The sequence below is a fragment of the Octodon degus genome, unplaced genomic scaffold (genome assembly GCF_000260255.1).
Source record: "Octodon degus isolate 3935 unplaced genomic scaffold, OctDeg1.0 scaffold00067, whole genome shotgun sequence".
NCBI classification, from domain to species: Eukaryota; Metazoa; Chordata; class Mammalia; order Rodentia; family Octodontidae; genus Octodon; species Octodon degus.
In genome coordinates this window covers 4,815,557-4,840,445 of record NW_004524643.1, presented here as the reverse complement: position 1 = coordinate 4,840,445, position 24,889 = coordinate 4,815,557, and the positions used below count along the sequence as shown (strand labels likewise).

Below are 24,889 nucleotides of genomic sequence, written 5' to 3'. Positions count from 1 at the left end.
TCACATAAAAATGTAATCTGTTAACCTCAGAGTTAAATGCTATACAAGGTCTTCAAGACTGATTAGATATTGATTCACAAAATCTATTCACAGCCAGGGGTTCCCTCCCAGTCAGTTCTAATGCTCCTGAGCTTGCAGGAAGCACAGTTGATTCAGCAAGACTCCGACTAGTGTCCTTCAAAGCAACCATCTTAGAGGTGCCTCCTTACCCTGCTGACATGCTGATCGTTGAAGCTGTACCACTGCTCATCGCTGAAAGACTTTATGCAAGCATAGTAATGACCACCAGCAGCACTTCCCGAGTGAACCATGACAGAGAAGAGCTCGTACATTAAGGAATTCTAAGGCAAGAAAATAAAAGTAACTTAGGAGACAGTCTATAAAACTTTTACTTACTTCTATTCTCTATAATGAAGTAACAAGATAGTCATCTTATATATTATAGATCACTTTTCCCCTAAGATAAAATTAAAGAAACCAAAAAAAAAAAAAAAAAAAAAAAAAAAAAAAAAAAAAAAAAAAAATTTTCACCAGTCTATTCATTCATATTTTAATTATGGTATACCCATTTTTTTGAAATATAAATTTCTATAAACTTAAATAACATATAAAATGTCAGAAGCAGGGGCCAAATACAAGGTTGTTTGAATATGTACACAGTCAAGGTCAAGAAATCCCACATTTAAAAAAACATATATTTTGTGTGCTTCCTATAGAAAAAAGCCAAACAGCACAATTGCTTAGAACATCTTCTAATATATTTGTGCAATATCTGTGACACAGTAATCTGTCAATTTGGTATTTCATTTATATTAAGAATAAACATTGAATTATACTATAAAATAAATTTAAACTATGTCTTAATAGTTTGTTGTTTGGTACTAAAGTCTATTTTACACAGGGATGGAGTTCAATTCCCCGCGTGCTATGCCAGCCCCGCCCCCAGGGCATGCCAAGATGGCAATTAAGATTGGGTGTGGTGGTGCCCGCCTGTAATCCCAGCGCTTGGGAGGCTGAAAACAGAAGGATCACTATGAGTCCGATCTGTGTAGTGAGACCCTATAGACCCTGTACTAAATACGTAAAAATAAAAAATAAAGTCTATCTAAAGCAAAACAAGTACTTCGGGAAAAAACAAATGAAGAGACTTATTTTTAAAAGAGGTGATTTCCGAGAGACTTACTTTTATACTTAGTTTGAAAACCTAGATACTTCACAGCTCCTAGGAGAGTATAAGACACTTGAAACCTTGCACACAAGTAATTCTGTCATAGAGGGGACAGAGGGAAAATATAAAAGAGCCAGCAGGAAAGCTAAAAAGGAGTTACCCTAAAAAACTTTACTAGTTGGTGACAAGTAAGTTCTATTTTAGCCATTTTTCTACAAGAACTGGAGTTTCTGTTCTTTACCCCTGACTCCCCATGGTGGAGATTAAACCCAGAAGCAGTGTGCGCGCGCGCACACACACACACACACACACAGTCCTGTACTACTAGGCAGTTTTCCCTCCCTTGTTCCCCTCACTCTCCTAAAGACCAGCCCATCTGCCCTCTGTGCTTTTGTTTTTGCTTAAAGTATTTGAGCTTTCAAGTCTCAAAGTATTTCAGTTTGTCTTAACTTTAAATTGAAAATGATAATTAAATGATTAAATTTCTAATATAAATCTGAAAAGTTCCTTATGACTTCACTTTGTTCCTAAAACTAAAACTACATACTGATAGGAGGTGTTAGAATTCACCTGTAAGCACTGAACAGATTATGAAGCATGGAACACCCCAATATTAAAATATTTTGGGTGTAATGTAGTTTCATCATAATTAGCAAAGTCAGAAAAAAAATATTTCTCTAAAAATTCTTAAGGTAATAACTTCTAGATAACAACAGCGATAGAGTCACAAGACTGAATCATCTTCTAAATTACAACTACATATGTCATATCATAAAGAAAAGAGAATATTTTACATGAAAGAGTAAGGGCTATCAGATGCAACAATTTTAGTTTCAAATAATAAACTACAATCCAGGGCCAGCAAGATGGTTCAGTAGAATAAGGGCTTCCCTGGCAAGCCCAAGGGCCTGAGTTCAATCCCTGGTTCAGCAAAAACAAAACAAAAAAAGCCCCACCAAAAACTATAATCCATACAATTATTTCAGTTTTCAAAGATGCCTAAACATATGTGAGCAAAGACTGAAGACTGTGGCTTTCCTTTATCTCCAGAAGATCAGCGTTGCTACTGTTTTAAAAGTGCACTGTGGGGGCCGGCGAGATAGCTCAGCGGACTACAGCACCTGCTTAGGCAAGCTCAGAGACCATGATCTGATGTCTGACACCACATGGTGTGTCAGCCCTGCTCCCAATAGAGAGGGCCAGCCAAGTGGCTCAACGGAATAAAGTGCCTATAATCCCAGTGCTGGGGAGGCTGAAAGCAGGAGGATCACCACGAGTCCAAGCTGCGCAGTGAGACCTTGTAACAACCAAATATATTAAAAGAAAAAAGTGCTCTTTGGGCAGATTTTTTAAAATCAAGTTCCATTATTTTCATTTTTCAATATAAGAAAACTCAGAAGAGATGTAAGAGTTAGAGACTTGCTGCCATATGAGAGGCAGAGTTGATACTAGATTTGGTTTCCTGACTAGGAGGCACCTTTTTTATAAAGGCAGACAGTCTGTACCATTCAGTTCAGTCCTCCAGGACAAATGTAAGTAGTTTTCCTAAAGATTGATCATCATCATGCACATGCATGTACCTGTAAATAAGCATTATCTTGAAGAAGTCCTAATTTTCAAAGATGAAGCTTCTTATAGATATATATTAATCAGTCACAGCACTTACAGGATTATAGAGAAGCTCAGAACTTAATTTCTCCTTTAATTAAAAACATGAGGAAGCCAGGCCTGGGGCTGCCATCTGCAATCCCAGCATTCTGAGTTACTGATGCAGAAGGATCACAAGCTTGAGCCCAGTCTGGACAATGTAGTGACTTAGCAAGACCCTGCCCCAAAATAAAAAATAAAGGCCTGGAGAGTGGCACAGTATGAAGGTCTATGGATCAGTCCCTTAGCATCTCTGCCCCAACCAGGACTAAAACAAAACACTGGGCTGGGAGTGTTGCTTAGCAGAAGAGCCCTTCCTAGCATGTGTGAAGCCCTGGGTTCAGTCCCCAGCACTGAAAGCAAAAACAAAATCCACAAAGTCCAAAAAGTACCTTTTCAAGTCCAGGTTTTAAAATTTTTTCAGTTCCACTGCTGTTCTCAAGGCAGATTCCCTCATCAACTGCATCATCATTGGAGAAGTCATTGCTCATCTGATCACTGTGGCAGCTCCCTTCATTTTCTGCTCCACTGTCAGTGCAACTTTCAGTCTGAGGAGATTTCTTAATAAAACATAATTATCTTAAGTCATAAGCCAAAGAGACAAAACATATATTCACCAAAACTTTACCTATATACACTAACACTTTCACATAATTTAACACTTTTTTTATTAACACATACTTATTGATACAATTTAAATTTATTTTTTTGTAGAATCAGATCTGAAGTAAAATTAAACAAGCAAAAACGTATTTTAAAAGGATTTTTATTACATCTTTAAAAAATTCTAATACAACAAATTAGTGATTCACAATTCTATTAAACTCCATTTATGTTTATTTTTACCAATAATAATATAAAATTACTGCTTCATTTGGCAAATCTATCAAAGAAGAGAACCTAAGCTCTAAAATGCTTTCCTTTTGTTCTCAAATCCCAATAGAAAGGGCCGGCTAAATAGCTCAGTGGATTAAAACGCCTGCAAGCAGGCACAGAGGCTGGGGTTCGATCCCCGGGGCACGCTGAAACGGCACTTGAGACTGGGTGTGGTGGCACATGCCTGTGATCCCAGCACTTGAGGCTATAAACAGTAGAATCACTGAGTCTAATCTAGTAGTGAGATGCTAAACACCCTGTAGACCCTTCCTTAAAATACAAAACAAACAAACAAACAAACCAAAAAAATACCCTTTAGAATAACTATCTCTTTTCTTGAACACAAGGAATAATTCAGTGTATCACTATTCTGTAAACAGATAATTAGAAAAATGAGACATTGCATCTATCCTTAACTTCAGTATCTAAGAGGTAGAGATGTAACTTTTCATGCTTTATAGTGTTAAGTTAAATTTGAAAAACTCTATGCCTTAGAAATCCCCAATTTTCTCTTTCCTCTCGTGTGTGTATATATGTGTGTGTGTATATATATATATATATATATATGCATACCTAAAAAAGGTTTTACTTAAAACAAATGAGAATTTTCTAAGATTCAAGCTCTTGATGTGTGTAATGCATTGCATAGCAGTTCTTGAACTAAACAATATATAGCAAGCATAAACATGTTTTGGTTCAAACTCGTTGTAGATATTACATCCCTTAAGGAACTGCGATTCAATGAAAAACAATCTTAGAACTCTTAAGGTGAAAGAGACCATGCCTAAAGTTTCTTCAACTAAGCCAAAACCTCCTTCCCTCAAGTACTAGGTCTAGAACCCTGGTGGTAACCCTATGGCACCTGTGCTATAGTGGGCTCTCTGTTCTCACTGGAAACTCCAAAAGGTTCACCATCACAGACCTAAAATTTCAGTGAAAGAACCAGTCAAACATTAGGTTTCCTTCCCTTGGAAAGATTTCTCATTACGAAAACACATTAAGCATAAACAGAAGACAGAGCTAACTCTCACTTATATTTGAGTAAAAATTCTCCAAAGATTTATTTTCTTTGAAAGTGGCATACTTTAGGTAGAATTCCTAACTTAAATGCATCTGAGATAATACTTTACACATTTTAAAATTTTATCTGGTCATGTATTTACTCAATCTAAGATATCTTTTTATAATAGTTACAAAACCCAATAACTATTGTTCCATTACAGGTACAGAAAATGACCCCAGAAAGCTTATACAAATCGCCCATGTTCAAGAAGACAGCAAACAGCAAGACCAGAATTTAAACCAACATCCAGCTAGGGTCAAAACATTATTTCACACTGTCTCTTTATTTAACAGTATTAAATAAAACTTGATGAATGTTTAAAATTATTTTGGACCTCCTGGGAAAAGGCTTTTTAAAAAAATAACTATAATAATCAGTTCTAATTAGAAAAAAAGAATGTTAATTTTTTAGAAGAGTCTCACTCTGTAATAACTATGCTAAGTGATAGTAAATATTTTACACAATAGAATCAGAAAAGCTTCCAAAACAATAAAGTATAATATTATAAACCTGTCAATGAATAAAGCTAAAAGAACCACAGAATCCTGGGAGGTCACTGAGTTGGAAGAAACTGATGTGTATGTCTGGTGCATGTCAAAATCTCAAGCTCAAACTAAAGTTTCAAAACTAAAAAAAAAAACAAAACAAAAAAAAAAAAACTATAAAAGGAAAATAGACACAATATCTTGTGTTTTCTATCTTTCTAACTTAGATAAGAGCTAACAAACCTTAATGGGAATAACTCATATATTTTAATACACAAAAGGATTCTAAGACAAGAAATTAAGTCTACCCTACTCAGTTTATTAACTCACTCATTTATATATATTTATTCCATGCTTAGTATGTACCAGAAAGTTACATTTTCCAGTTAGTATGACTAGTTTCAATAACTAAGAAATTATGAAACTCTTTCCAAAGTGTACCTAAGATACAGGGTATAATAAAGGTATCTGAAATATAATTTACGGTCAAGAAAAACTTACACAAAGTCAAGTTTTATTTTTGTTTTTAATAGAACTCAGTATTAGAAAAAAAGGAAAGAAAAAACTTTCAATATGGCAACATAAATGGCACCTGTCATTATTCCGAACATCTCTTTTAAAAACATGCAAAGTGGGCTGGGGAGATAGCTCAGTAGAATAAGTGCTTGCCTAGCAAGCACAGGGTCCTGAATTCAATCCCTGGTACCGCAAAAAAAAAAAAAAAAAAAAGGTAAAAACATGCAAACTAAAGTGGATTATTATTTTATAATACAAATATAATAGATTATTTACCTCATCTTCAACATCAATAAATATACTCATATCTAGCTCCTCTGGAAATGTCATCCGATCATTCAATTTAATCCTATGCATGGTTGTATAATCAAAATCAAACCTTTTCAACTGTAAGGTCAGCAGATAAGGAAAATGCAAAAACCGGAGGCCCTAAGGAGAAAAAAAGGAGGGAAGACTACTGAATAGTGAATATTATCTCAGATAATTAAGTATTTAATCTCTACATGACACTTACCTTTCTAGCATCACATTTCTTCTTACAACGTTCACAAAAATACTGATTTGGGCCATCTAAGATCTCTGGCTGAATAAATGCATGTAATGCTTCTTCCTAGTTAGAAAAGAATTGTTTTGTAATTACTGAGCTGTGTTAATTACAATGCCCTAAATATAAAAACAATGCAATTACCAAAATAGTTTTAAATAGACTGGTTGGAAAATTAGGACCTTAACATACAACAAAAATGATCAACAGCAAAATAATGTTATCTGTATAAAAATTTTAAAAATTACTTCATTCTAAATGAATTTTGTTCTCCATAGTATTATACATTACCATTTCACTTTTTCATAGTTTTTATTGGTTTTACACTGTGATGTTTAGTTAAATTAAAAAAAGGTCCATGGTCTTCACATTAAAAAGTTTTTCCATATTTCTTAGAAATGTATTAATCTTCTTGTAGAAGACCATTTTGTACAGTACAAAATACTATTGTATTATGAATAGCTCACACTATCCATATGCTTGTAATCATACAGTCATCCTTATATCACTATAGTCAGGGCAAATCAGCATCCAGCATTGCATGAGTCACAAAGATAGGAAACCACTGTGTAGCCTTCCCACTTCATGAGATACTACTTAAGGGAAAAAGTTTTCCTAAGTACAACCATGTGATCTTCTCTGTTCAGCCTTCAAATAGAAATAAGAAACTCTATCTAAATATTACAGAATTGGTGAGTATAACATTTCTGATAACTAGCTTTTCACAAGTAAAAAAATTAGTATATTAAGATTGGGTGCATGATCTCAAACTTCATCCAATTTTCTCTTTTCTTCACACATGGTCTAAGCAGAACCTATAATTTTATCACATGTACAGAAAAAGAAATTGAATACTTTACAAAAGTATCTTCAAATAGTTTTTCTGTTGATAAAGAACATACTGTTCCTCAAAGGATAAATAAAGTACTTGATCTGGCAAAAGGGACCTCATTGCAAAATAACTGGCAAGGCTTATAAAACTATCCTCACGTTGTTTGACAGAATTCACTTTGGAACAAGATAAAAATATGAAAAGATACCCAGTGGCTTTTAAATTTGTCCTATCTCCTTTTTTTCTTTTTCATGTCACACCACAAGGAAGCAATGGGGGTGGGGTGGTGGGGAGGAATAGCTGGGCTCTTTCCATACGATTATGTATTTTACTGACAGTCATGGGAATGGATATATTTAGGAAATAATTCCTTTTCCTCTTCAAAGCACATTTTAATAATAAAAAGGCAAATTATATAAACACATAATAGAGAAAAACTCTGAAAGAAACCACACCTACAGCTTAACAAAGCCTGACAGTAAATCAGTCAGGCTTTCAGAAGAAAAGAAGTAATTTCAACTCATGAAATACTTCAGTGTGCTAGAAATGGGGAAGGGATAAAAAATTATATAGCTCATATTCTATTTTACTAAACAAAGGTGTAAATGGGTTTCTGGTTTATATTTCCTGAAGATTATATCTTCACAAAAAAACAAACAAACAAACAAACAAAAAAAAAAACCAAAATCTTAGAGAACAATCTTAAAGAATTCTTGATGTTTAACTCAAATGCACCAACTTTTAAAGATTTTGATGCTGTTGCCTCATTCCCCTCCACACCATCACCATCGTGGTATTTTGTTGTGAATCATTTGAAAGTCCACACATCATATCTGTTAGCACTTTGGTGTGATTTGCATAATAGTAGTTCCAAACCAAGGGAAATTTCATATCTAGTTATGCTTCTGTAGTCCACATTTCAATCCTGATTTACTCTAACAAGGTCCTTTAGTGTTTTTCTCTGTTCAGTGCAGAATTCAGGATCAACTGCCATATTGTTGCCTATATCCTAAGAGTTCTTTAATCTGCAACAGTTGGAAAGCTTTTCTTCCTTTCATAACATTGACATTTTCTGAAGAACAAAGACCAGTTATTTTATAAAGTCTTCTGAACTTTACATTTGCCTGACGCTTTTCATTTTCACATTCAGCTCTCATAGGCCTTGCTTGATTACTACGTAAGTGAATATGTGCCCAAGAGTATCGCAGTTGCAGACCATGAGGTCCTGTAATTGCTTAAGTGAAGTGAGCTTTAAACACTTGGTCAAAGTGCTGACTATTTTCTTCATCATAAAGTTCTTAATTCTCCTCTTGTGGCTAATGCGCCATCTCTAAGGAGACACTGGAGGTTACACAATGATCCTGAAAAAGCCTTATCAAATGTGCCACTCTGGACTTCAGCATTCATTAACAGACTCCTGCCTGTACCAAATTTTAATAGATGCTTTTCTCCTTTTTTTTTTTTTGCGGAACCGGGGATTGAACTCAGACCCTTGCGCTTGCCAGGGAAGCGCTTATTTTACTGAGCCAACTCCCCGGCCCCTATAGATGCTTTTCTGATCCAACTTCAAAATCTTTCAACAATTTACGCCCATTCATATATTTCATGGCTAGCCACTCCTGTACAATTACTGCATGTACACATTACATGTTTTTTACATGATTACTTTTTACATTTTCTTTGGTAGTTAGCAAGGTTATTGATTCTGTTCTAGTAGTTACTTTTTACATTTATATTTTTTAGTGCTCTTAAATTTCTTATTCTTTTAACATGAAACTTTTAAGAGCCTGATCTGCCAGTTTCACATATGCTCTGTTTCCTATACACACCATAGCCTGTGTTCTTATTCTACTTTCACGTTCTTTGCTTCTATTCCTTTCTAAAGATGGTAGTCTTTGTACTCTGCTTAACTATACATGTCATTTCACACTATTTATCTACGTCTCCACATTTGCTTTTAGTCTTTAATTTTACAAGCATTTAAAGTGATAATAGTTCTTTTGTGAGGCTTCCATGGTAATCTCTTAGCTACATTAAGCTCATCTAACAAACTCACAAGCTCAAGTTCAAATTCATTGTTTTATTGCTGTCATTACTGAAAATAAAAACTGGCTGGACAGCAAGTCCTTGGCTTGTAGTTTCATTCCTTGTGAAACTGCTACTGTTATCATGATTTGTTCTTCAGAAGTACGAAGACGGTCCAATTTGTCTTTAGTTTAATAACTCACTGTACTTTACATTTCACACGTCAATGTTCTAGGTCAATTCTTCCAGATATAGGAGAAACTGTTCAAGAGGTAGATTCTTCAAGAGGGTATCCCCAGAAAGGTTTCTGTATTATAATTTAACCATTTGTTTTGTTCCTTGTTTTTCCTTCTCCCAAACTTCAATTACAACACAGCTCTTTTGCTTGTCTTCTTACTTTTTCTAAGATTCCTTTCACTTCTTTATCTCATTTTCATTTGCTATCCCTCAGATTTTCATTCCTTCTTGGGAATTCTGTAATTTATTCATTTGTAAGAGGTTTGTCCTTCTCTGGCTTCTTTCTTGGATTTGAAGAACATTCACTGCATTTTCTCCTGTTTATTTTTAATTTTTTAAATACTAGTGTATGCCTGCAGCACAACATGATTACATTTTTGTGCTGAGTTGGTACATGTACATACCCATTTTTCACCTCAGGTTTTGGCTGCGAGCGTGAAAACTGCTGATGTGAATATGGTTTTCTCCCTCAAAACTCATATGGTGTTTAATCCCCATTATAAGATATTAAAAGGATGGAAACAACTGCCTAATAGGTGGGGTTCTAGGAGGTGATTAGGCACAGGTAGTTATCAGGGTGAAGCCCCCATGACCACACACTGAGGCTTTATGAGCAACCAGACACTCAGGCTTCCTTAGTCACCTGATGTCCTTGTACCATCTCTGGATTCTGATAGCAAGAAGGCCATCACATTCACTATACAACCCTTCCCCTAAAACTAGTCCTACGAACTGCAAAATCCCAGTCTGTGTTCACCATTTATGTACTTACTGTTATACTTCCTCAGTCTGAGAGTGATTTTGTTCTGTCTTAAGTTCTTCAATTCCCTCTCCTCTATATTTAATAATCTCTTAAACATCCCACTCTATATACTCCATATACACACACCTGCAGCAGCAGTGGAAGGAAGCTCTGTTGGAATTAGACATATACCCAACTATCTTTTATAGATAATCTGAAGTTCAGGATATTCTGTCTCTTAGTAATGTGAAAGGTATGCGTTGGATGGATTTCATTTATCTTCCTGCCATGGGCCATTTTTCAGGAGATATGTACAGATAATCAGATTCAGACAGTTGCCATTATCTTTTAGGCTCAGGAACCAGTTAAAACCACATCAAGGTACTCTATTTCTAGCTTTTAATGAGTTGTCAACAAGATAAATAAGATCAGCCAGTTAGAAAAATTAGCTTTAGTTTATCCATTTGCTCAACAAATAAATTATATACATGAACTAATGTGGTTATATGCACATTATCTGTACTCAGTGGGATTTACCTAACTAAAAATCATGCCAAACTACGTTTCAGGCATCAAAAAAGGTCATGAATCATACAAACAGAACAAAATATTATAAACACTATACTGTTAATAATATATACAAACAAAATCAGAACTGCTCACCAAAAATTGTCCTCCTTGGTGTGATAAATTATTCACAAATCAAGCTTGCAAAACTAGTTTTGGGTTGACTATGATTTTAATTTTGCTACATTTCAATGTGAAAATAACTGCTTTGTAGAGCTTATTTTAGCCTGTACCTTCCAGGGTGCAAAATAGAGTACAGAGAATTCTTACATCCTTAGGTCACCCAAAAAAACGCTGATCATCGTAACTGTATAGCTAATACCGATCATCTAGGCACAGCACAATCTAAAGATACAGCTGTGATGCGGCATTCTATGGAAACACGCTCACCTACTTCCTCGGGACTTTTTTTTTTTTTTTTTTGAGCTAACAAAAGAGCTACAGACATTTTCCTCAAAGCCATCTACTCTTTCCAATTTTTGAAACAACTTTAAATTCAAAAATAGACTATTAGTTAGAGATCTTAGGTACATTTTGCTCAGTTTCCTAAGGGTAACATTTTGCAAGCTCTAGGAAAACATCACAACCATGACATTGTGATGACTCAAATTTACTGAGATCTTCCCAGCTTCGGTTATTCACTTGTCCATGTATGCATGTTTTATACAAATTTATCATCTTTTGGGGTCATTTATCCACCACTACAGTACCAAGATTAAGCAGCTTCTATACAGGAATACTTCATACTTTCCTCTGGAGCCACACATCCATACATTCATCCTTTCCATGGCCCCCACAAAATCTGTAAACCTTGTCAATGATTTATCTGCCCCCTCATTCTAAAATATTGTCATATAAAAATGCTATACAAAGGAATCTCATAGTATGCAACCTTTTGGGACTGGAATTTTTTCACTTAACATATTTCCCTGTACGGTATTCTATTCCAATTCAGGTAGACTAGTTCCTCCCACTTTCTTTTTCTTTCTTTTTTTAAATATGGAACGCTTCACGAATTTGCATGTCATTCTTGCGCAGGGGCCATGCTCATCTTCTCTGTATCGTTCCAATTTTAGTATATGTGCTGCCGAAGCGAGCACCCTCCCACTTTCTTTTAAAAATTGTTTTAGTTATTAAATATTCTAGTTTATTTTCCTTCCATATAAAGTATAGAATAAACTTTTATATATCCTCAAAAAATATTGCTGGATTTTAGTAAGAACTCATTAAAACTAAGTAATTTGGGGGACAACTGACAAATTTATATGTTGTCTTCCAGTTAATCAGTGTATCATTACATAAATACTCTTCTCAGAGTGTTCCTGTACTCAGTACACGTTAATTTTACTTCTTACATGCTCACTACTAGTTTCTCAAAAATCAACTGTACATTTATCTTATATTCTGTTACCCCACTAAATTCACTAATTAGTCTCAGCTTTTAAAATACAAATGCTTAAGACATAATACATAGCAACCATGTTACTTAAAAATAAGAGCAATTTTACTCCTCTAATTGGTATGCTTTTTCTTTCCTCTTGTTATTTTGTTAACGAACTTCCAGCACTACTCTGAACAAGAGTGGTAAGAGCAGACATCCTCAACCAGACAACCCTGAAATCCCTTGTGGGGAAAGCATTAAGTCTTTTTCCATAATAGAGATGTTCTAAATTGAGGAAACTATCCTCTAAATCCTTGTTTTCTGAGTTATGACCCCAAGTAAATACTGATTTTTGTTAAGTGCTTTTTCTAAATAAATTAATTATGACCCCGTGAATTTTCTTCTTTTGCTCATTAAATGGAAAATTATCCTCACTGGATTTTTGAATACAGACCAGGTTTCAACCCCTAAAATGAACCTCATTTAATCATGATATAAAATTCACTTACATATTACTTAATTCCATTTGCTAATATTTTAGTAAAAATTATAGCATAAGGGTGTGTTTAAAAAACATTGTCTTGAAACTGTCCTACCAGTTTGGTTTGAAACTGTCTCATTGCTATTTCTCAATAAAATTATGGGAAAAAAACCACCATTGTCTTTCATTTGGTATCAAGGTAAGAACAGATCTCTCCTCATCTTTTTTTTTTTTTTTTTTTTTTCTGAATGGGGGATTGAACTCAGGATCTTGCGCTTGACAGGGAAGCGCTTATTCCACTGAGCCATCTCCCTGGCCCTCTCCTCGTCTTGAAAGAGATTGTGGAGAACTGTTCACTGTTCTTTAAAACGTTTGGTACAAGTATTCAGTGAAATAATCCAGACTTGAAGATGTTCAAGAGGACTTTAATTATGAATTTAGTTAATCTATTAGTTACAGGGCTATACAAATTCTTTCATATTTCATTTTAATTTTTTATTAGTAAATATTCACAGCATACAATGTTTACAATCTTCATGGAAATTGGTAACATCTTAATTCTTCCTCTCCTAATTTTCTACTTCAGATTGGGTGACTGGTAGTTTTTTTGCTTTTCAAGGACTTGGTTTATTTATTAAAGTTGTCTAATAGATTAGTAACTTGAAACTTTACCTCTTCATAGATAAAGTATTCAATGCTGTATCCCTGCAAAGCCTCAATTTGATGTCGTATGTTCATTTTCACTTATCTCAGTCATTTTAAAAATCTCTCTTGAGAGACTTTCTGTTGGACCTATGGATATTTATAAGTTATTGGTTATTTCCCAAGAGTTTGGTGACTTTCCTGTTTCCTTTCTGTTACTAACATGTATTGATTCCACTGTGGCTTGAAATCACATACGCTATGATTTTCTTTTAAATTTGGGAGTTTTTTCTGGCCCAGCTTGGTATTTATTTCATGGGCAGCTGAAATGTTTATTTTGATGCTGCTGGATGGAGAATGTCATTTTATAAGAACCTACAGGATGGTGATGAGGTCTTCTGTATGCTACTTCTGTGCAGTTGTTCTTATAAACTGGCTAAGAGAGGGCCCTTGAACTCTCCAACTATAATTATAGGTTTGTCTGTTTCTCTTTTTGGTTCTAACAGTTTTTGGTTCACATACTTTGCAATTCTGTTATTTGGTACATATACATTTAGTATTGTTATCATCTGATGAATTGATCTTTTTATCATTATAAAATAGCCCTCTTTAGGGCCAGCCAAATAGCTCAGCAGATTAAAGAACCCGCAAGCAGGCGCAGGGGCCAGGATTCAATCCCCAGGCCTGCCATGCTGGCCCTAGCCCTGGAGCACACTGAGACAGTGATTGAGACTGGGTATCGTGGCATGCGTCTGTAATCCTAGCTCTTGGGAAGCTGTAAACAGGTGGATCACTACAAGTCCAATCTAGGAGTGAGAACCTGAACACCCACCCTTCCCTAAAATACAAAACAACAACAACAACAACAACAAAAAAAGCCCTCTTTGTCTCTATTATGCTCTAAAGTCTTTAGTATCAATATATCCTTTCCTAATAACCTGATTAATATTTGCACAGATACTTTCCCTCCTTACACTTTTAATCTAACTATACCATAATGGGGAACTTTAAAAAAAAAACAACCTATTATGCTAATTTCTATCTTTTCCTTGGTATATTCAGACTATTAACATGTAACAAAGCCTGTCATATTATTTTTCAGTTTTTATTCTTTTCTTATCATTTCTCTTTTACTTTCTCAGATCATATAAAAAGTATCAGTCTACCAGTGCCATTCTTCTGCCAGTCTGAGTACAGAAATCTTACCTCCCTCTGCCTCAACAACCTCTCCCACTTACAATATAATTATCTTATTAAATATTTCTTCTACCTGTACTGAGAATCACATCAGTGCTGTAATTCTGATCCCACCATCAAACATAACTTAGAAAACTCAGCAAGGGAAGGAGAAACTATTATACTTATCCACACTTTTGCTTACCTTGTTCTTTTTTCCTTCCTGATGTTCCAAGATGCCTTCCCCTTATAATTTCCTTTCTGTTTAGAGAACTTTCTAGTCATTTTTAAATGATAGGTCTGCTGGTAACAAAATCTCTTAGTCCCCTCATCTGTGAATGCCTTGATTTCTTCATTCCTGAAGAGGATTTTCACTAGTGTAAGTCTCTGGTTGATAGTTCTTTTCTTTCAATACTTGAAAAAATGTGCCACTTCCCTCTGACTTCCATGGGTTTTAATGAGAAATCTGCTTATGAGAAATTACAGTTCTTTTCCTCTATAAGATGTCTTTTCTCTCTTGCTACTTGCAAGATGCTTTGATATGAGTTTTCAGAAGCTGGCTGTTATTAGACTTGATGCAGACATCTCCTGCTTATCCTGCCTGGGGTCTGCTCAGCTCCCTGCATCTGTAAGGACTCTGCTGAACTCAGGAAGTCTGCAGCTACTTTTCCTTTGAGTACTTTTTAAGCTTTGTTTCTTTCCTCCTGTTCTACCCCTCCAAAGCCACAACTGCTTTGCTTTTTGTTATTATCCCAGGGGTTCTGAAGACTCTGCCCTCAACTCAGTCCTTTTGCTATATCTAAGGGTAATATCAATTGCTCTATCTTTCCATTCATTGATTTTCTTCTACTGTCCCTTTTGTGCTTTTGCTGAACCTATCTACTGAGTTTTTAAATTTGGGTTACTGTACTTTTTAGTTCTCAATTTCCAGTCCATCATATCTACTATTTCTTCACTTAGACTTTCTATTTGCTTTAAGTGCATTTGGGATTTCTCACTGAGTATTTCTATGCAGCTGTTTTAAAATATTTGTCAAATAAATAGAACATCTGTCATTTCAATGTTTGTATCTATTAACATTCTTTTATAATTCTAACTAAGCCTTTCTTGTTTCAATTTTAAAAATTAAAATCTGGATATTTTATTACTGTGTTTGATGAGATCTGAACACTATTTAAATCTGGCTTTTCTGGTTCCCTTTCACATTGTTCAGGTGAGGAAGGGATCCCTGCCTCATTACTGCCAAATGAGATATGAAGTCTAGGTTTCCCACTCAAGTGTGGCTCCTTATCACTACTCAGCAGGAGCAGGAATTCTGACAGCTCAGCAGGCCTTTGCTGCTATCTCCTGGCTGTAAGGGGCAGGAGTGTCTCACTACTGAGCTTTTAATTCCTTCCCTGGAACCACAGATAGGAAGATGGCCCCATCATCCCTGAAAGGTGTCCAAATCTTAATTCTCTTATTAGGCCCCATCCAACATCAGTCTGTTGGGCAGGGGAAGTAGTACTGTATAGTGCTGGTAAAAGCCCAACCTTCTCCTGATCATGAACAGGAAAATGGAAATTCTTGCTAGGATGAAGTTCCTGGCTCCCTACTCAGGCATCTCTGACACCACCCCAGTAGGGTGTCGAGGTACCTTGTGACAATGTTCTTTCTGAGAGTTAAAAATCTAAGCTCCCCACATAAGCGGCATGAGTTAAGACCAGTTTTTCTGCGGTACTTGGCTAGAGTGAGTACTGCTTAAAAGTTTCTGACTTGCTATGCTGTCCCTACTATTCTGAATAAAGAGTACAGGACTTTTTAGTATGAGCTCACTGCTGTTTTCAGGTTGCCAGTGCCTTCAGCTCCAAGTATAGGCTACATGAAAAAAACCCCCGCAAAGTCACCATTATGTTATTCCTTGAGTGCTGAGGTCCCTAGTCTTATGCTTTCTCTCCACTTTTCAGTCTTCTTGTATTTATTGTATATAAAATTTGCTGTTGTTTTAGTGGAAGGAATAGGGTTAAATAATAAGTTATACAGCTGAACGAGCCATATAAGAATGTCTCAATCATCTCTTAAAGGACAGGACTTGTGATATAGACTTGCATAAAATCAACATTTAAAATGATTCTGATTTTATAAATACTAATTTAACATTTTCTACTCAAACCTTTAAGTCAAACTTATTAAACAATGTTTACTTAGGGGACTAAAGTCTTCACATCATTTGATTTCTCCAAGGGTCTACATGGAACTACGCAGCTAAACCTAGTTTCAGACTTTTGAATACATAGTCATGAAGAAAATGGCTTGGAACAGAATCTGTCAGAATGGACATGAAATAAATATATGCTATGGCAAAAGAAATGCATGAAAAGATAATGTCTAAAAGATTATCAAAAAAAAAAAATTTCCTCGGCAATATAAGCCAACAAATATATTTCTGATTTCTATATATTACTAGAATGTGTTAGAACTACATCCTTAAAGATACATTCTCAAATGTACTTGGCATCAAGCAAATTCAAGGTCACCTTGATTAAGCAATTCAGAAAAATTTAGAAGGTTCTAACTAATCATTAAGAATGAAATTCTGTTTAACTACTAGTATATTTCTTCAGCTATCAATGATTTTTCTGGATTAATAAAAACAATGGCTGGGCTGGTGAGATGGTTCAGTGGTCTAAAGCACCTACTTAGAACAAGCTAAACTAAGCAAAGCACAGGGACCGCGGTTCAATCCCCCAGCACCACATGCCAGCCAGCCCCGCCCCCTGGTGGGCTGAGCTGGCCACACACACACAAAATAAATAAATAAATATGTTTAAAAATAAATAAATAAATAAATAAAAACAATGGCAACCTGAAAACAATGAGCATATACTAAAAATAATCCTGCACTCTTTACTCATAATAGTAGGGAAAAACAGCATAGCAAGTCAGAAACTTTTAGGCAGTAATCACTCTAGCCAAGTACCACAGAAAAAACAGTGGTCTTAACTCATGCCACTTATGTGGGGAACTTAGACCTTAACCCTCAGCACATTGTCACAAGTTCCCTTGACCTCTTACCAGGGTGGGGTCAGAGACGCCTGAGTAGGGCATCAGGACCTTCATCCTAGCAAGACTTACCATTTTCCTATGTGAAACAGGAAACTAACACATAGCATTCTTACTTCCCTGCAGGATATATATATATGTTCATTTATCAAAGTAGAGATATTCCTTAAACCACTGTAATGCAGAACTTCCACATGTTCCTCAGAATCCTAAAATCCCTTGAGAAATTAACAGATGTTCCACAGAGAAAGAAAATGCTGGGTTAAACATATTTAATACACAGATTTGTCTACTATAAGAATCATGAGAGCGTACAAAATAAAATGACTGTGATTTTTCAAAAGGACTATAGTTAAAGTTTGCTAAATTTATTTAAGTAGATGTCCTGAGAAGTCTATTAAATTTTCTGTTAAAAATTAGTGTTGAATAGAACTCAATTTGAAAGATACAGAATCATAAGAGCCCTTAATTATAGATTCTCTACCTGGCTAGGTAAAATGACAATCAGAAGTTTAACTAACATCACTTATAATAATTAAAAATAATTCATGAAGAAAATGATTAAATTGGAGACTTCTAGCATTAATTATAAAAATAATATGCTGTCAATCATGCTGAAAATCATAAAAACTGACCATAGATATTACAATGATGAATTGAGTGATAATTACATTTACACTTTAATCCTATACATTATTCTCAAATTAATTTAAGAATGGAAATATACAAGTATAGACACACATTTAAGATTAAAGATTTTAAATGAAATTCTAATTTAACATACTCTATTTAATTGCCTAAAATTATACATCAGATCAGCCTGATCTATACACGTATATATAATACCTTGAGTCACTGAACAGACCATATAATAAACACAACATATAGTCATCAATGTTGTATGTGCATGTGTGTATGTGGACATACTAGTGTGTTTATATAAGCCTAAAACAAAAATCCCAGAATCTACCAATGAAGTTAGGATCCTGTTGGCTTTAAAGTTAAGGCCAAATTTTAAGAGTCTGAATGAGGAATACTACAATGCTTCTTTTAACTAGATTTTTATAATCTATATTTATATCTAATTATTTTTAAAACACAAAATTAACAAAATACACAATGGCAAGCAGTGATATAAAATTAATTTTAGATGCTATATGGTGTTTGTGGACTGAAAAGTATAGATTACAGGTTCTGAATTCAGGAAACAATAAGAATCACTTACCTCTAACTATAGTTCTCTGAAGGTAGTATCCTCCTTAGAACCCCTATCTTGGGTAGTTTCACCTGCTGTGATTTCCCGTAAGAGATTCCAGCAAAGTCTAGGAAGTTTTAAATTCCCTTCCACAAGCCCTATTAGCGCATGTGTTAGAAACTTGCTCACATACTGCTTCATAGCTGTAGTTTCCAATTTATGCTGAACCCCAACCACTACCACTCATATATCAATGGAGGATACTACCTTTGGAGAACTGAATTTAGAAATGTAATACTATTTACTTCTCCAAAAGTATCCTCCAAATCTATTTGTGTTATTATATATTCAAGACAGTTGAAGCAAATCAGCAGGTAAATGACATAAAAATTTGCTGAATAGTCAAATGAAAGATCCGAACAAAGCAGTATATATAAATTGAACTCCCTCAACATTTAATATATTAAAATGTAAACCAAAATGAAAAAATTTTCATAAAGTATTTTCATAGGTGAGGTAGAAAAAAGTCACTATCGCTTGGAGCCATTAAGTATTTCCCCACATTTTTGCTAAAGAAATGCCAATATTTAAATTTTTCAGAAATTAGTCATTAAAAGGCAAATGTTAAAAATTTTCACTGATTTTTCAGGATGTCATTTTTATCTCAAAGCAGTACTTTAAAAATGAATAAAGTAAATAAAAATAAAAACTAAATCTAATACCCAAACCAAAGCCAATTTTAATGATACCTGGACTGGTAGTACAATGGTACTACTAAGCATATAACAAAAATTGTAAATATATCCATGAAGCAGACTGTGAAATACTACAGAGAAAAGGAGACTTGACCTTGCATGGGCCAGAAAAGGTCATTTACTCAGGTGCTGGTTTTGAATTCCCAATGATTCCAAAACTTTTTGTTAGTTATTTCCTGACATCATACATGAACAGGAAAAAAAAGCAAAAGAAATCAACTGTCCGCATCTTGCAGGGCAGAGGACTAAGCCACATTTGCAGCACTAGTTTAGAAAATAAAGTAAGCAAAATCATTAAAATCACTGACTTTTAGTTAAGTATCTACTAACAATTTGTGAATAATAAGCATAAAAATAACAAATTGATGAAATTCTACTTTTGAAATATATTTTATTTAGCTATGATATTTTTCCTGGATATAAAACAGGTTCAGGGGCTGAGCTGATATCTGAGCAGACTAAAGCACCTGCATAGGCATAGTGCAGCAGCTGGGATTCAATCCCTGGTGAGCAATGCCAGCTGAGATGGCGACTGAGACTGGGTGTGGGGGTGCACACCTGTAATCCCAGGTTAGAAACAGGAGAATCACTATGAGTCTGATCTGTGTAGTGAGACCCTGTAGACCCTGTATCTCCTGTACTAAAAACACATTAAAAAGGAAAAAAAAAAAAAAAAGGTTCAGGGACTGGGGAGATAGCTCAGTAGAGTAAGCGCTTGTCTGGCAAGCCCAAGGGCCTGAGTTCAATTCCCAGTTCCACAAAAAAGAAAAAAAAAGGTTCAAATAAATGTTTATGAATACTAACTTTAAGTATCAACTTAATTCCTTCCATGACTCTCCTTTTTCCTGCATAATACAGATAATAAAGCAAGAAAAGGATGCCAAGAGGAGGAATGAGAAGATCCTAAACAACACCCAATTGTGGACTCTTCAGACAAATAATTAGTGATTATAGTTTTCATTCTTCAAATAATCTATGCTTACAGAATATATTCCTAACCAAATATTTAGAATAGGGATGCTTCTTTAAAATAAAATCCTATAAAAAAATAAAATAAAATAAAACCCTATGATTTTGTCATAAAAGTCAGAGGTTATTTCAGTTTTAAAAGTGTAGAACAAGACAATCTCCCCAACAAAATGTACTTTCCAATGCAAAAATGACTACAAAACAGCTCTTATAAAAGACTGTTTAGACAATTCAAAAGGCAATAACCTATCAGAAAGAATAAAATACTGAGCCATGAGGCAGTACATTGCATTCACTTTCCCTCTTAAACATGCACTATTAGGACTCGCTGAAGGGTCAAAAATCTTGTAGATCTTGCTAGGTTAAATGCAGGAGTGACCAACAACCCAAGAAGGTGTATCTAGGACGATACTTACCATATAAGACATTATACCACTGTGCTATTATGTATTCTGTGTAAGGGTACACAAGCAGTCAGCTGAAAAGTACACACCACACTAGCAAATGCTTGGCTGGACCCGTAAGGCCGGATGACCAATGGAATATCCAGATATGTGTCGATTCGCCAGCCCTCATAACCACACTCCAGACATCTCACATAGTCCTTCAGCTTGCCTTGGTATAGTTCATTTATAAGATCAGCCTAAAAATTAAAAAAAAAATTGCATTTTTAAAAAGTGTTCCTGAAAAATAATTTTTAAAATATGTGAGAACATACCGATGCATGCTTTTTAGAAGGGGCTGTGAAAGGATATTGATTTTTACTGTTAAAGTCTTAAAAAGCCTTAACATCTAAAATTTTATTATAAAAAAGAAAACTTGACAAGTTACTTTATCTATTGTAAAATAAAAGTAAAGGAACAAAACTGAGTCGATGTGCAAAACTATTTTAATACTCTGAATCACTAAAAAACATCCATAGTCATTCTTCTGTTTTCAGCCTCCCAAGCACTGGGATTACAGGCATGTGCCACCACACCCAATCTCAATCACCACCTCAGCTTGCCCTGGGGGAGGGGCCAGCATGGGGATCAAATCCAGGCTGCTGTGTCTGCCTAAGCAGGGACTTTACTCCACTGAGCTATCTCGCTGGCTCTACATGGAACAATTTAAAGAAGAAATATTGTTCTACAACTTTTTAAAGGAGCAGAAATTCAAAAATAAGGGGCTGACCAGCTAACGCGCCTGCTTAGGCAGAGCACAGAGGCCAAGGTTTGATCCCTGGCATGCAATGCCGGCCCCGCCCCCAAGGGCGTGCTAAGACTGCAACTGAGACTGGGTGTGGTGGTTCATGCCTGTAATTCTAGCGCTTGTGAGGCTGGAAACTATCAGTTCGATCTGTGTAGTAAGACCCTGTAGATCCTGTACTAAATAAAAAAAAAAAAAAAGAAAATTAAAAAATATCTTAAAACATCTCGCTCAAATTATTCTCACCTGACTTCTCACCTAGTCCTGTTAGCCAGCTGGGGATCTTCTTGCTCAAAGAGGCAGGTAACTCCCTAAGTAAGGACTCTCAACAGGGATGTCTTCCCTTAAGCTTCCTTTATCAAAACTTGGGAAACCCCAGCTGATCTTAAGGGAAGTGCTGACCCACTGATAGGGTTGTAATGAGGAAGAAGGATAACCTACTTTCAAAGAAGAAACAGCCCCCAATACTATCTATATGAAGTTACTAAAACAAAGTCCCTTGGGACTAAGTACAGAAACTAAATCTCTAAACAAACTTAGGTTTTTCATTATTTCTTAAATAGGGGTACCCCAGGGGAAAAGTGTACTACAGTTTACTTCTTAAACTTATTTCTCTTATAACACCTAGGACCCATATGAGATTGTCTTCTGCATATTGGAGGGTATTTCAAAGTGGTTCAAACCAGTAATTTATTTTTTTATTTTTTAGGGAAGGGTCTACAGGGTGTTCAGGGTCTCACTACTAGATCGGACTCCTAGTGATCCACCTGTTTACAGCCTCCTAAGAGCTGGGATTACAGGCATGCGCCACCACCACGCCCATCTCAATTGCTGTCTTAGCATGCCCCAGGGATTGAACCCCTGGCCCCTGCACCTGCTTGCAGGCGCTTTAATCTGCTGAGCTATTTGGCTGGCCCAAGCCAGTAATTTTTAAATACGTGGTATCAAACCACCATAAGAAAACAAGTTACATCACAAGAAGGCTTCATACAACAAGACTTACCTTTCTTTATGTGATGTTTTCTTATACTTTTCTATTCCATCCCATCTTTGAGAGTATTAATATAGATTCCCCAAACTGATATAATAACCCATGGAAGAGTCACAACCTACTGTCTGAAAAACTCTGGTTCAAGCCATCACAATAGACCAATCAGCTATCAGACCCTCCAAGCTACATTATCTATTCTTCCTCCTTTATGCCTGTGATACTTTTATAACACACTGAGTTTGAACTAGCTCAGCCTCAGTACTCATCCTAATTATATATCTAATAATATACAGTAGTGCAACATTACACATTAATTATGTTATATATCAAGAATAATATATATTAGATTAATCCTAACCTGCTTCCATTTCTATTGCTCAAGAATAGGGTCAGACTACTAAGAAACCTCAGTAGGAAAAGAGTACGATTATATTTCAATGACCAAAATAAAGATAATACTTGATGAATACATTTTAAAATGTGTTACAGATTATCAGACACAATTCACTTCATAACCATCTGGAAATATTATTCAAAAATTATTCCTCCAAAATCATCTAAGTATACATACACATGTCATATAGTTTGCTTTAACCACTAGACTAATACATACATTTTAAAACATGTTCAGAGAATAAAAGTGATTTTAATATAACAATTTATCAGAAAAAAGTCGCCTCAACTTGAAAAACAGGAATTACCTGCTCTGTTTGCTTCCATTTCTGTTCCAAAGCATCAAACATGACTCGGCATAGTTCTTGTACATCATGCTGTTGCCACGCTATTTTAAGATAAAATTTAATTAAAAATACCAATACACAGCATAATGAATCACTAATTAGTTGCTTAGAAACAAACAGACACAGAAATGTCTATTTTAAACAATGCTTAGTTCTATAGTAACTCAAAAATATACATTATAGCCAGGAAAAGACAATCACAATGAAAAGAACTGAGATCTCAGTGTTTTATAAATAGTACAAGTTTTCTGGTGTAGCAGTATTGGCCAATTTTCATTACAGAGTTAAAAATTGTCACAAAAAAAATTTAAGACAAAAATTTTTAATTTCTAGTTCAAGTTCCAACAAATAGGATATAATGAAACTTATTTCAGTTCATCAAAAATTTATCCTTCCCATCTTAAACACTGAAAAACAAGTAACTTTAAATTTGAAAGGTTAAAAAAAAAAATTGAAAGGTACTCACTGAGAAGAAAGGTTTGTACTAATATTGTCGAGACAAGATATCATATCTACATCTTGTCCTCTAAATAACTATTACAAAGACCAGAATATGCAATGTATTAATTATTGCAACTGTCCTACTAACCTATTTTGAAACTTTCATTGTTATTTTATCTTTCTCTCATTAAAATGAATAAAAAAATTGAATTAAGAAAATAAATGTTACTCAGGGGAATAAGCGCTTCCCTGGCAAGCACAAGGGCCTGAGTTCAATCCCCAGTTCTGCAAAAATAAATAAATAAATAATTAAATAAATTTGAAAGGTACAATAGATACTGTGAAACAGAATCTGTTCTAAGGGAAGGAAAAACTGGGATGAGGAAAGGGGGATGTTATATTTATGTATGTATACAGCACGGCTTAGATGTACTGCTACTTTTTGCTGATCTACAGAGGGGGGCAATTGATGCTCAAAATAAATTTTTTTTTGTCCTTTCTAATTTCTTACAACATTTTTCTTTTTTCTTTTAACCAATGTTGCACACTTGTATCTGGTAATCTGAAGAACTAATTTGACGATAACTATGCAATACAGCAACCATTGTTGAATTCCTATTGTTTTATTTGGTGAAGTTCTGTATCATTTCTCATGTTTTTTTTCACTATTTTGTATTCTTTAGATAATAAAAATTTTAAAATGGAAAATAAAAAGTTGAAACATAAGATACTGTAATATAAAAAAATCATAGCAAAAAGCAATGAGAAGGCTTAAGGTAAAGGTAATTAACACATTTAATGTGTTTATATTACTGTCTTCCAGAATTCCTTTGAATGTGAGAAATACTTATCACAGAAGAGGATTAGTACCCTCACTACTATCCCATCCAAAGCTCCTTGTAACATCTGTGGTTTCGATTGCTCTCTTTTTGCTGGTTTGTAACAAAACAAAAAGCCTTTGAAGTTGGTATGGGATACTTGTCACTGGATCTTCTTCAGATTCTTCAAATTCCCACCTTTTAAAATGAAATATTTGACAATTATTTATAAAATGCTTTCAGTCTTTAGAACATAACATAAAAAATCATAATAATATAAGATCTTATTCTGGGAGATACAATGAGTTTGGATATTAACTGAAATTAATAATCTCTAATGAAACAGTTTCTATAAGTTCACAGCATCT

The 24,889-nt window shown here is 34.9% G+C and overlaps 1 protein-coding gene and 1 non-coding gene across 6 annotated transcripts in view; both read right to left on the bottom strand.

Moving 5' to 3' along the window:
• The window catches only part of Usp47 (ubiquitin specific peptidase 47), a 105,728-nt gene that overhangs the window by 28,749 nt on the left and 52,090 nt on the right, over nucleotides 1-24,889 (bottom strand). For 4 of the 5 annotated variants that reach the window (XM_004634878.2, XM_023719262.1, XM_023719264.1 and 1 more), the window contains 7 exons: nucleotides 24,574-24,719; nucleotides 23,224-23,303; nucleotides 20,837-20,986; nucleotides 6,270-6,365; nucleotides 6,032-6,184; nucleotides 3,208-3,375; nucleotides 210-341 (listed from right to left, as the gene is read on the bottom strand). In XM_004634878.2, coding sequence (XP_004634935.1) covers nucleotides 210-341; nucleotides 3,208-3,375; nucleotides 6,032-6,184; nucleotides 6,270-6,365; nucleotides 20,837-20,986; nucleotides 23,224-23,303; nucleotides 24,574-24,719 — 925 coding nt within the window. The remainder of the gene's footprint in view (nucleotides 1-209; nucleotides 342-3,207; nucleotides 3,376-6,031; nucleotides 6,185-6,269; nucleotides 6,366-20,836; nucleotides 20,987-23,223; nucleotides 23,304-24,573; nucleotides 24,720-24,889) is intronic. The other variant, XM_023719263.1, reaches the window with a different exon arrangement.
• On the bottom strand, nucleotides 11,696-11,802 carry LOC111817709. Its single transcript, XR_002821845.1, has one exon. It is a non-coding gene; the product is annotated as a U6 spliceosomal RNA (small nuclear RNA).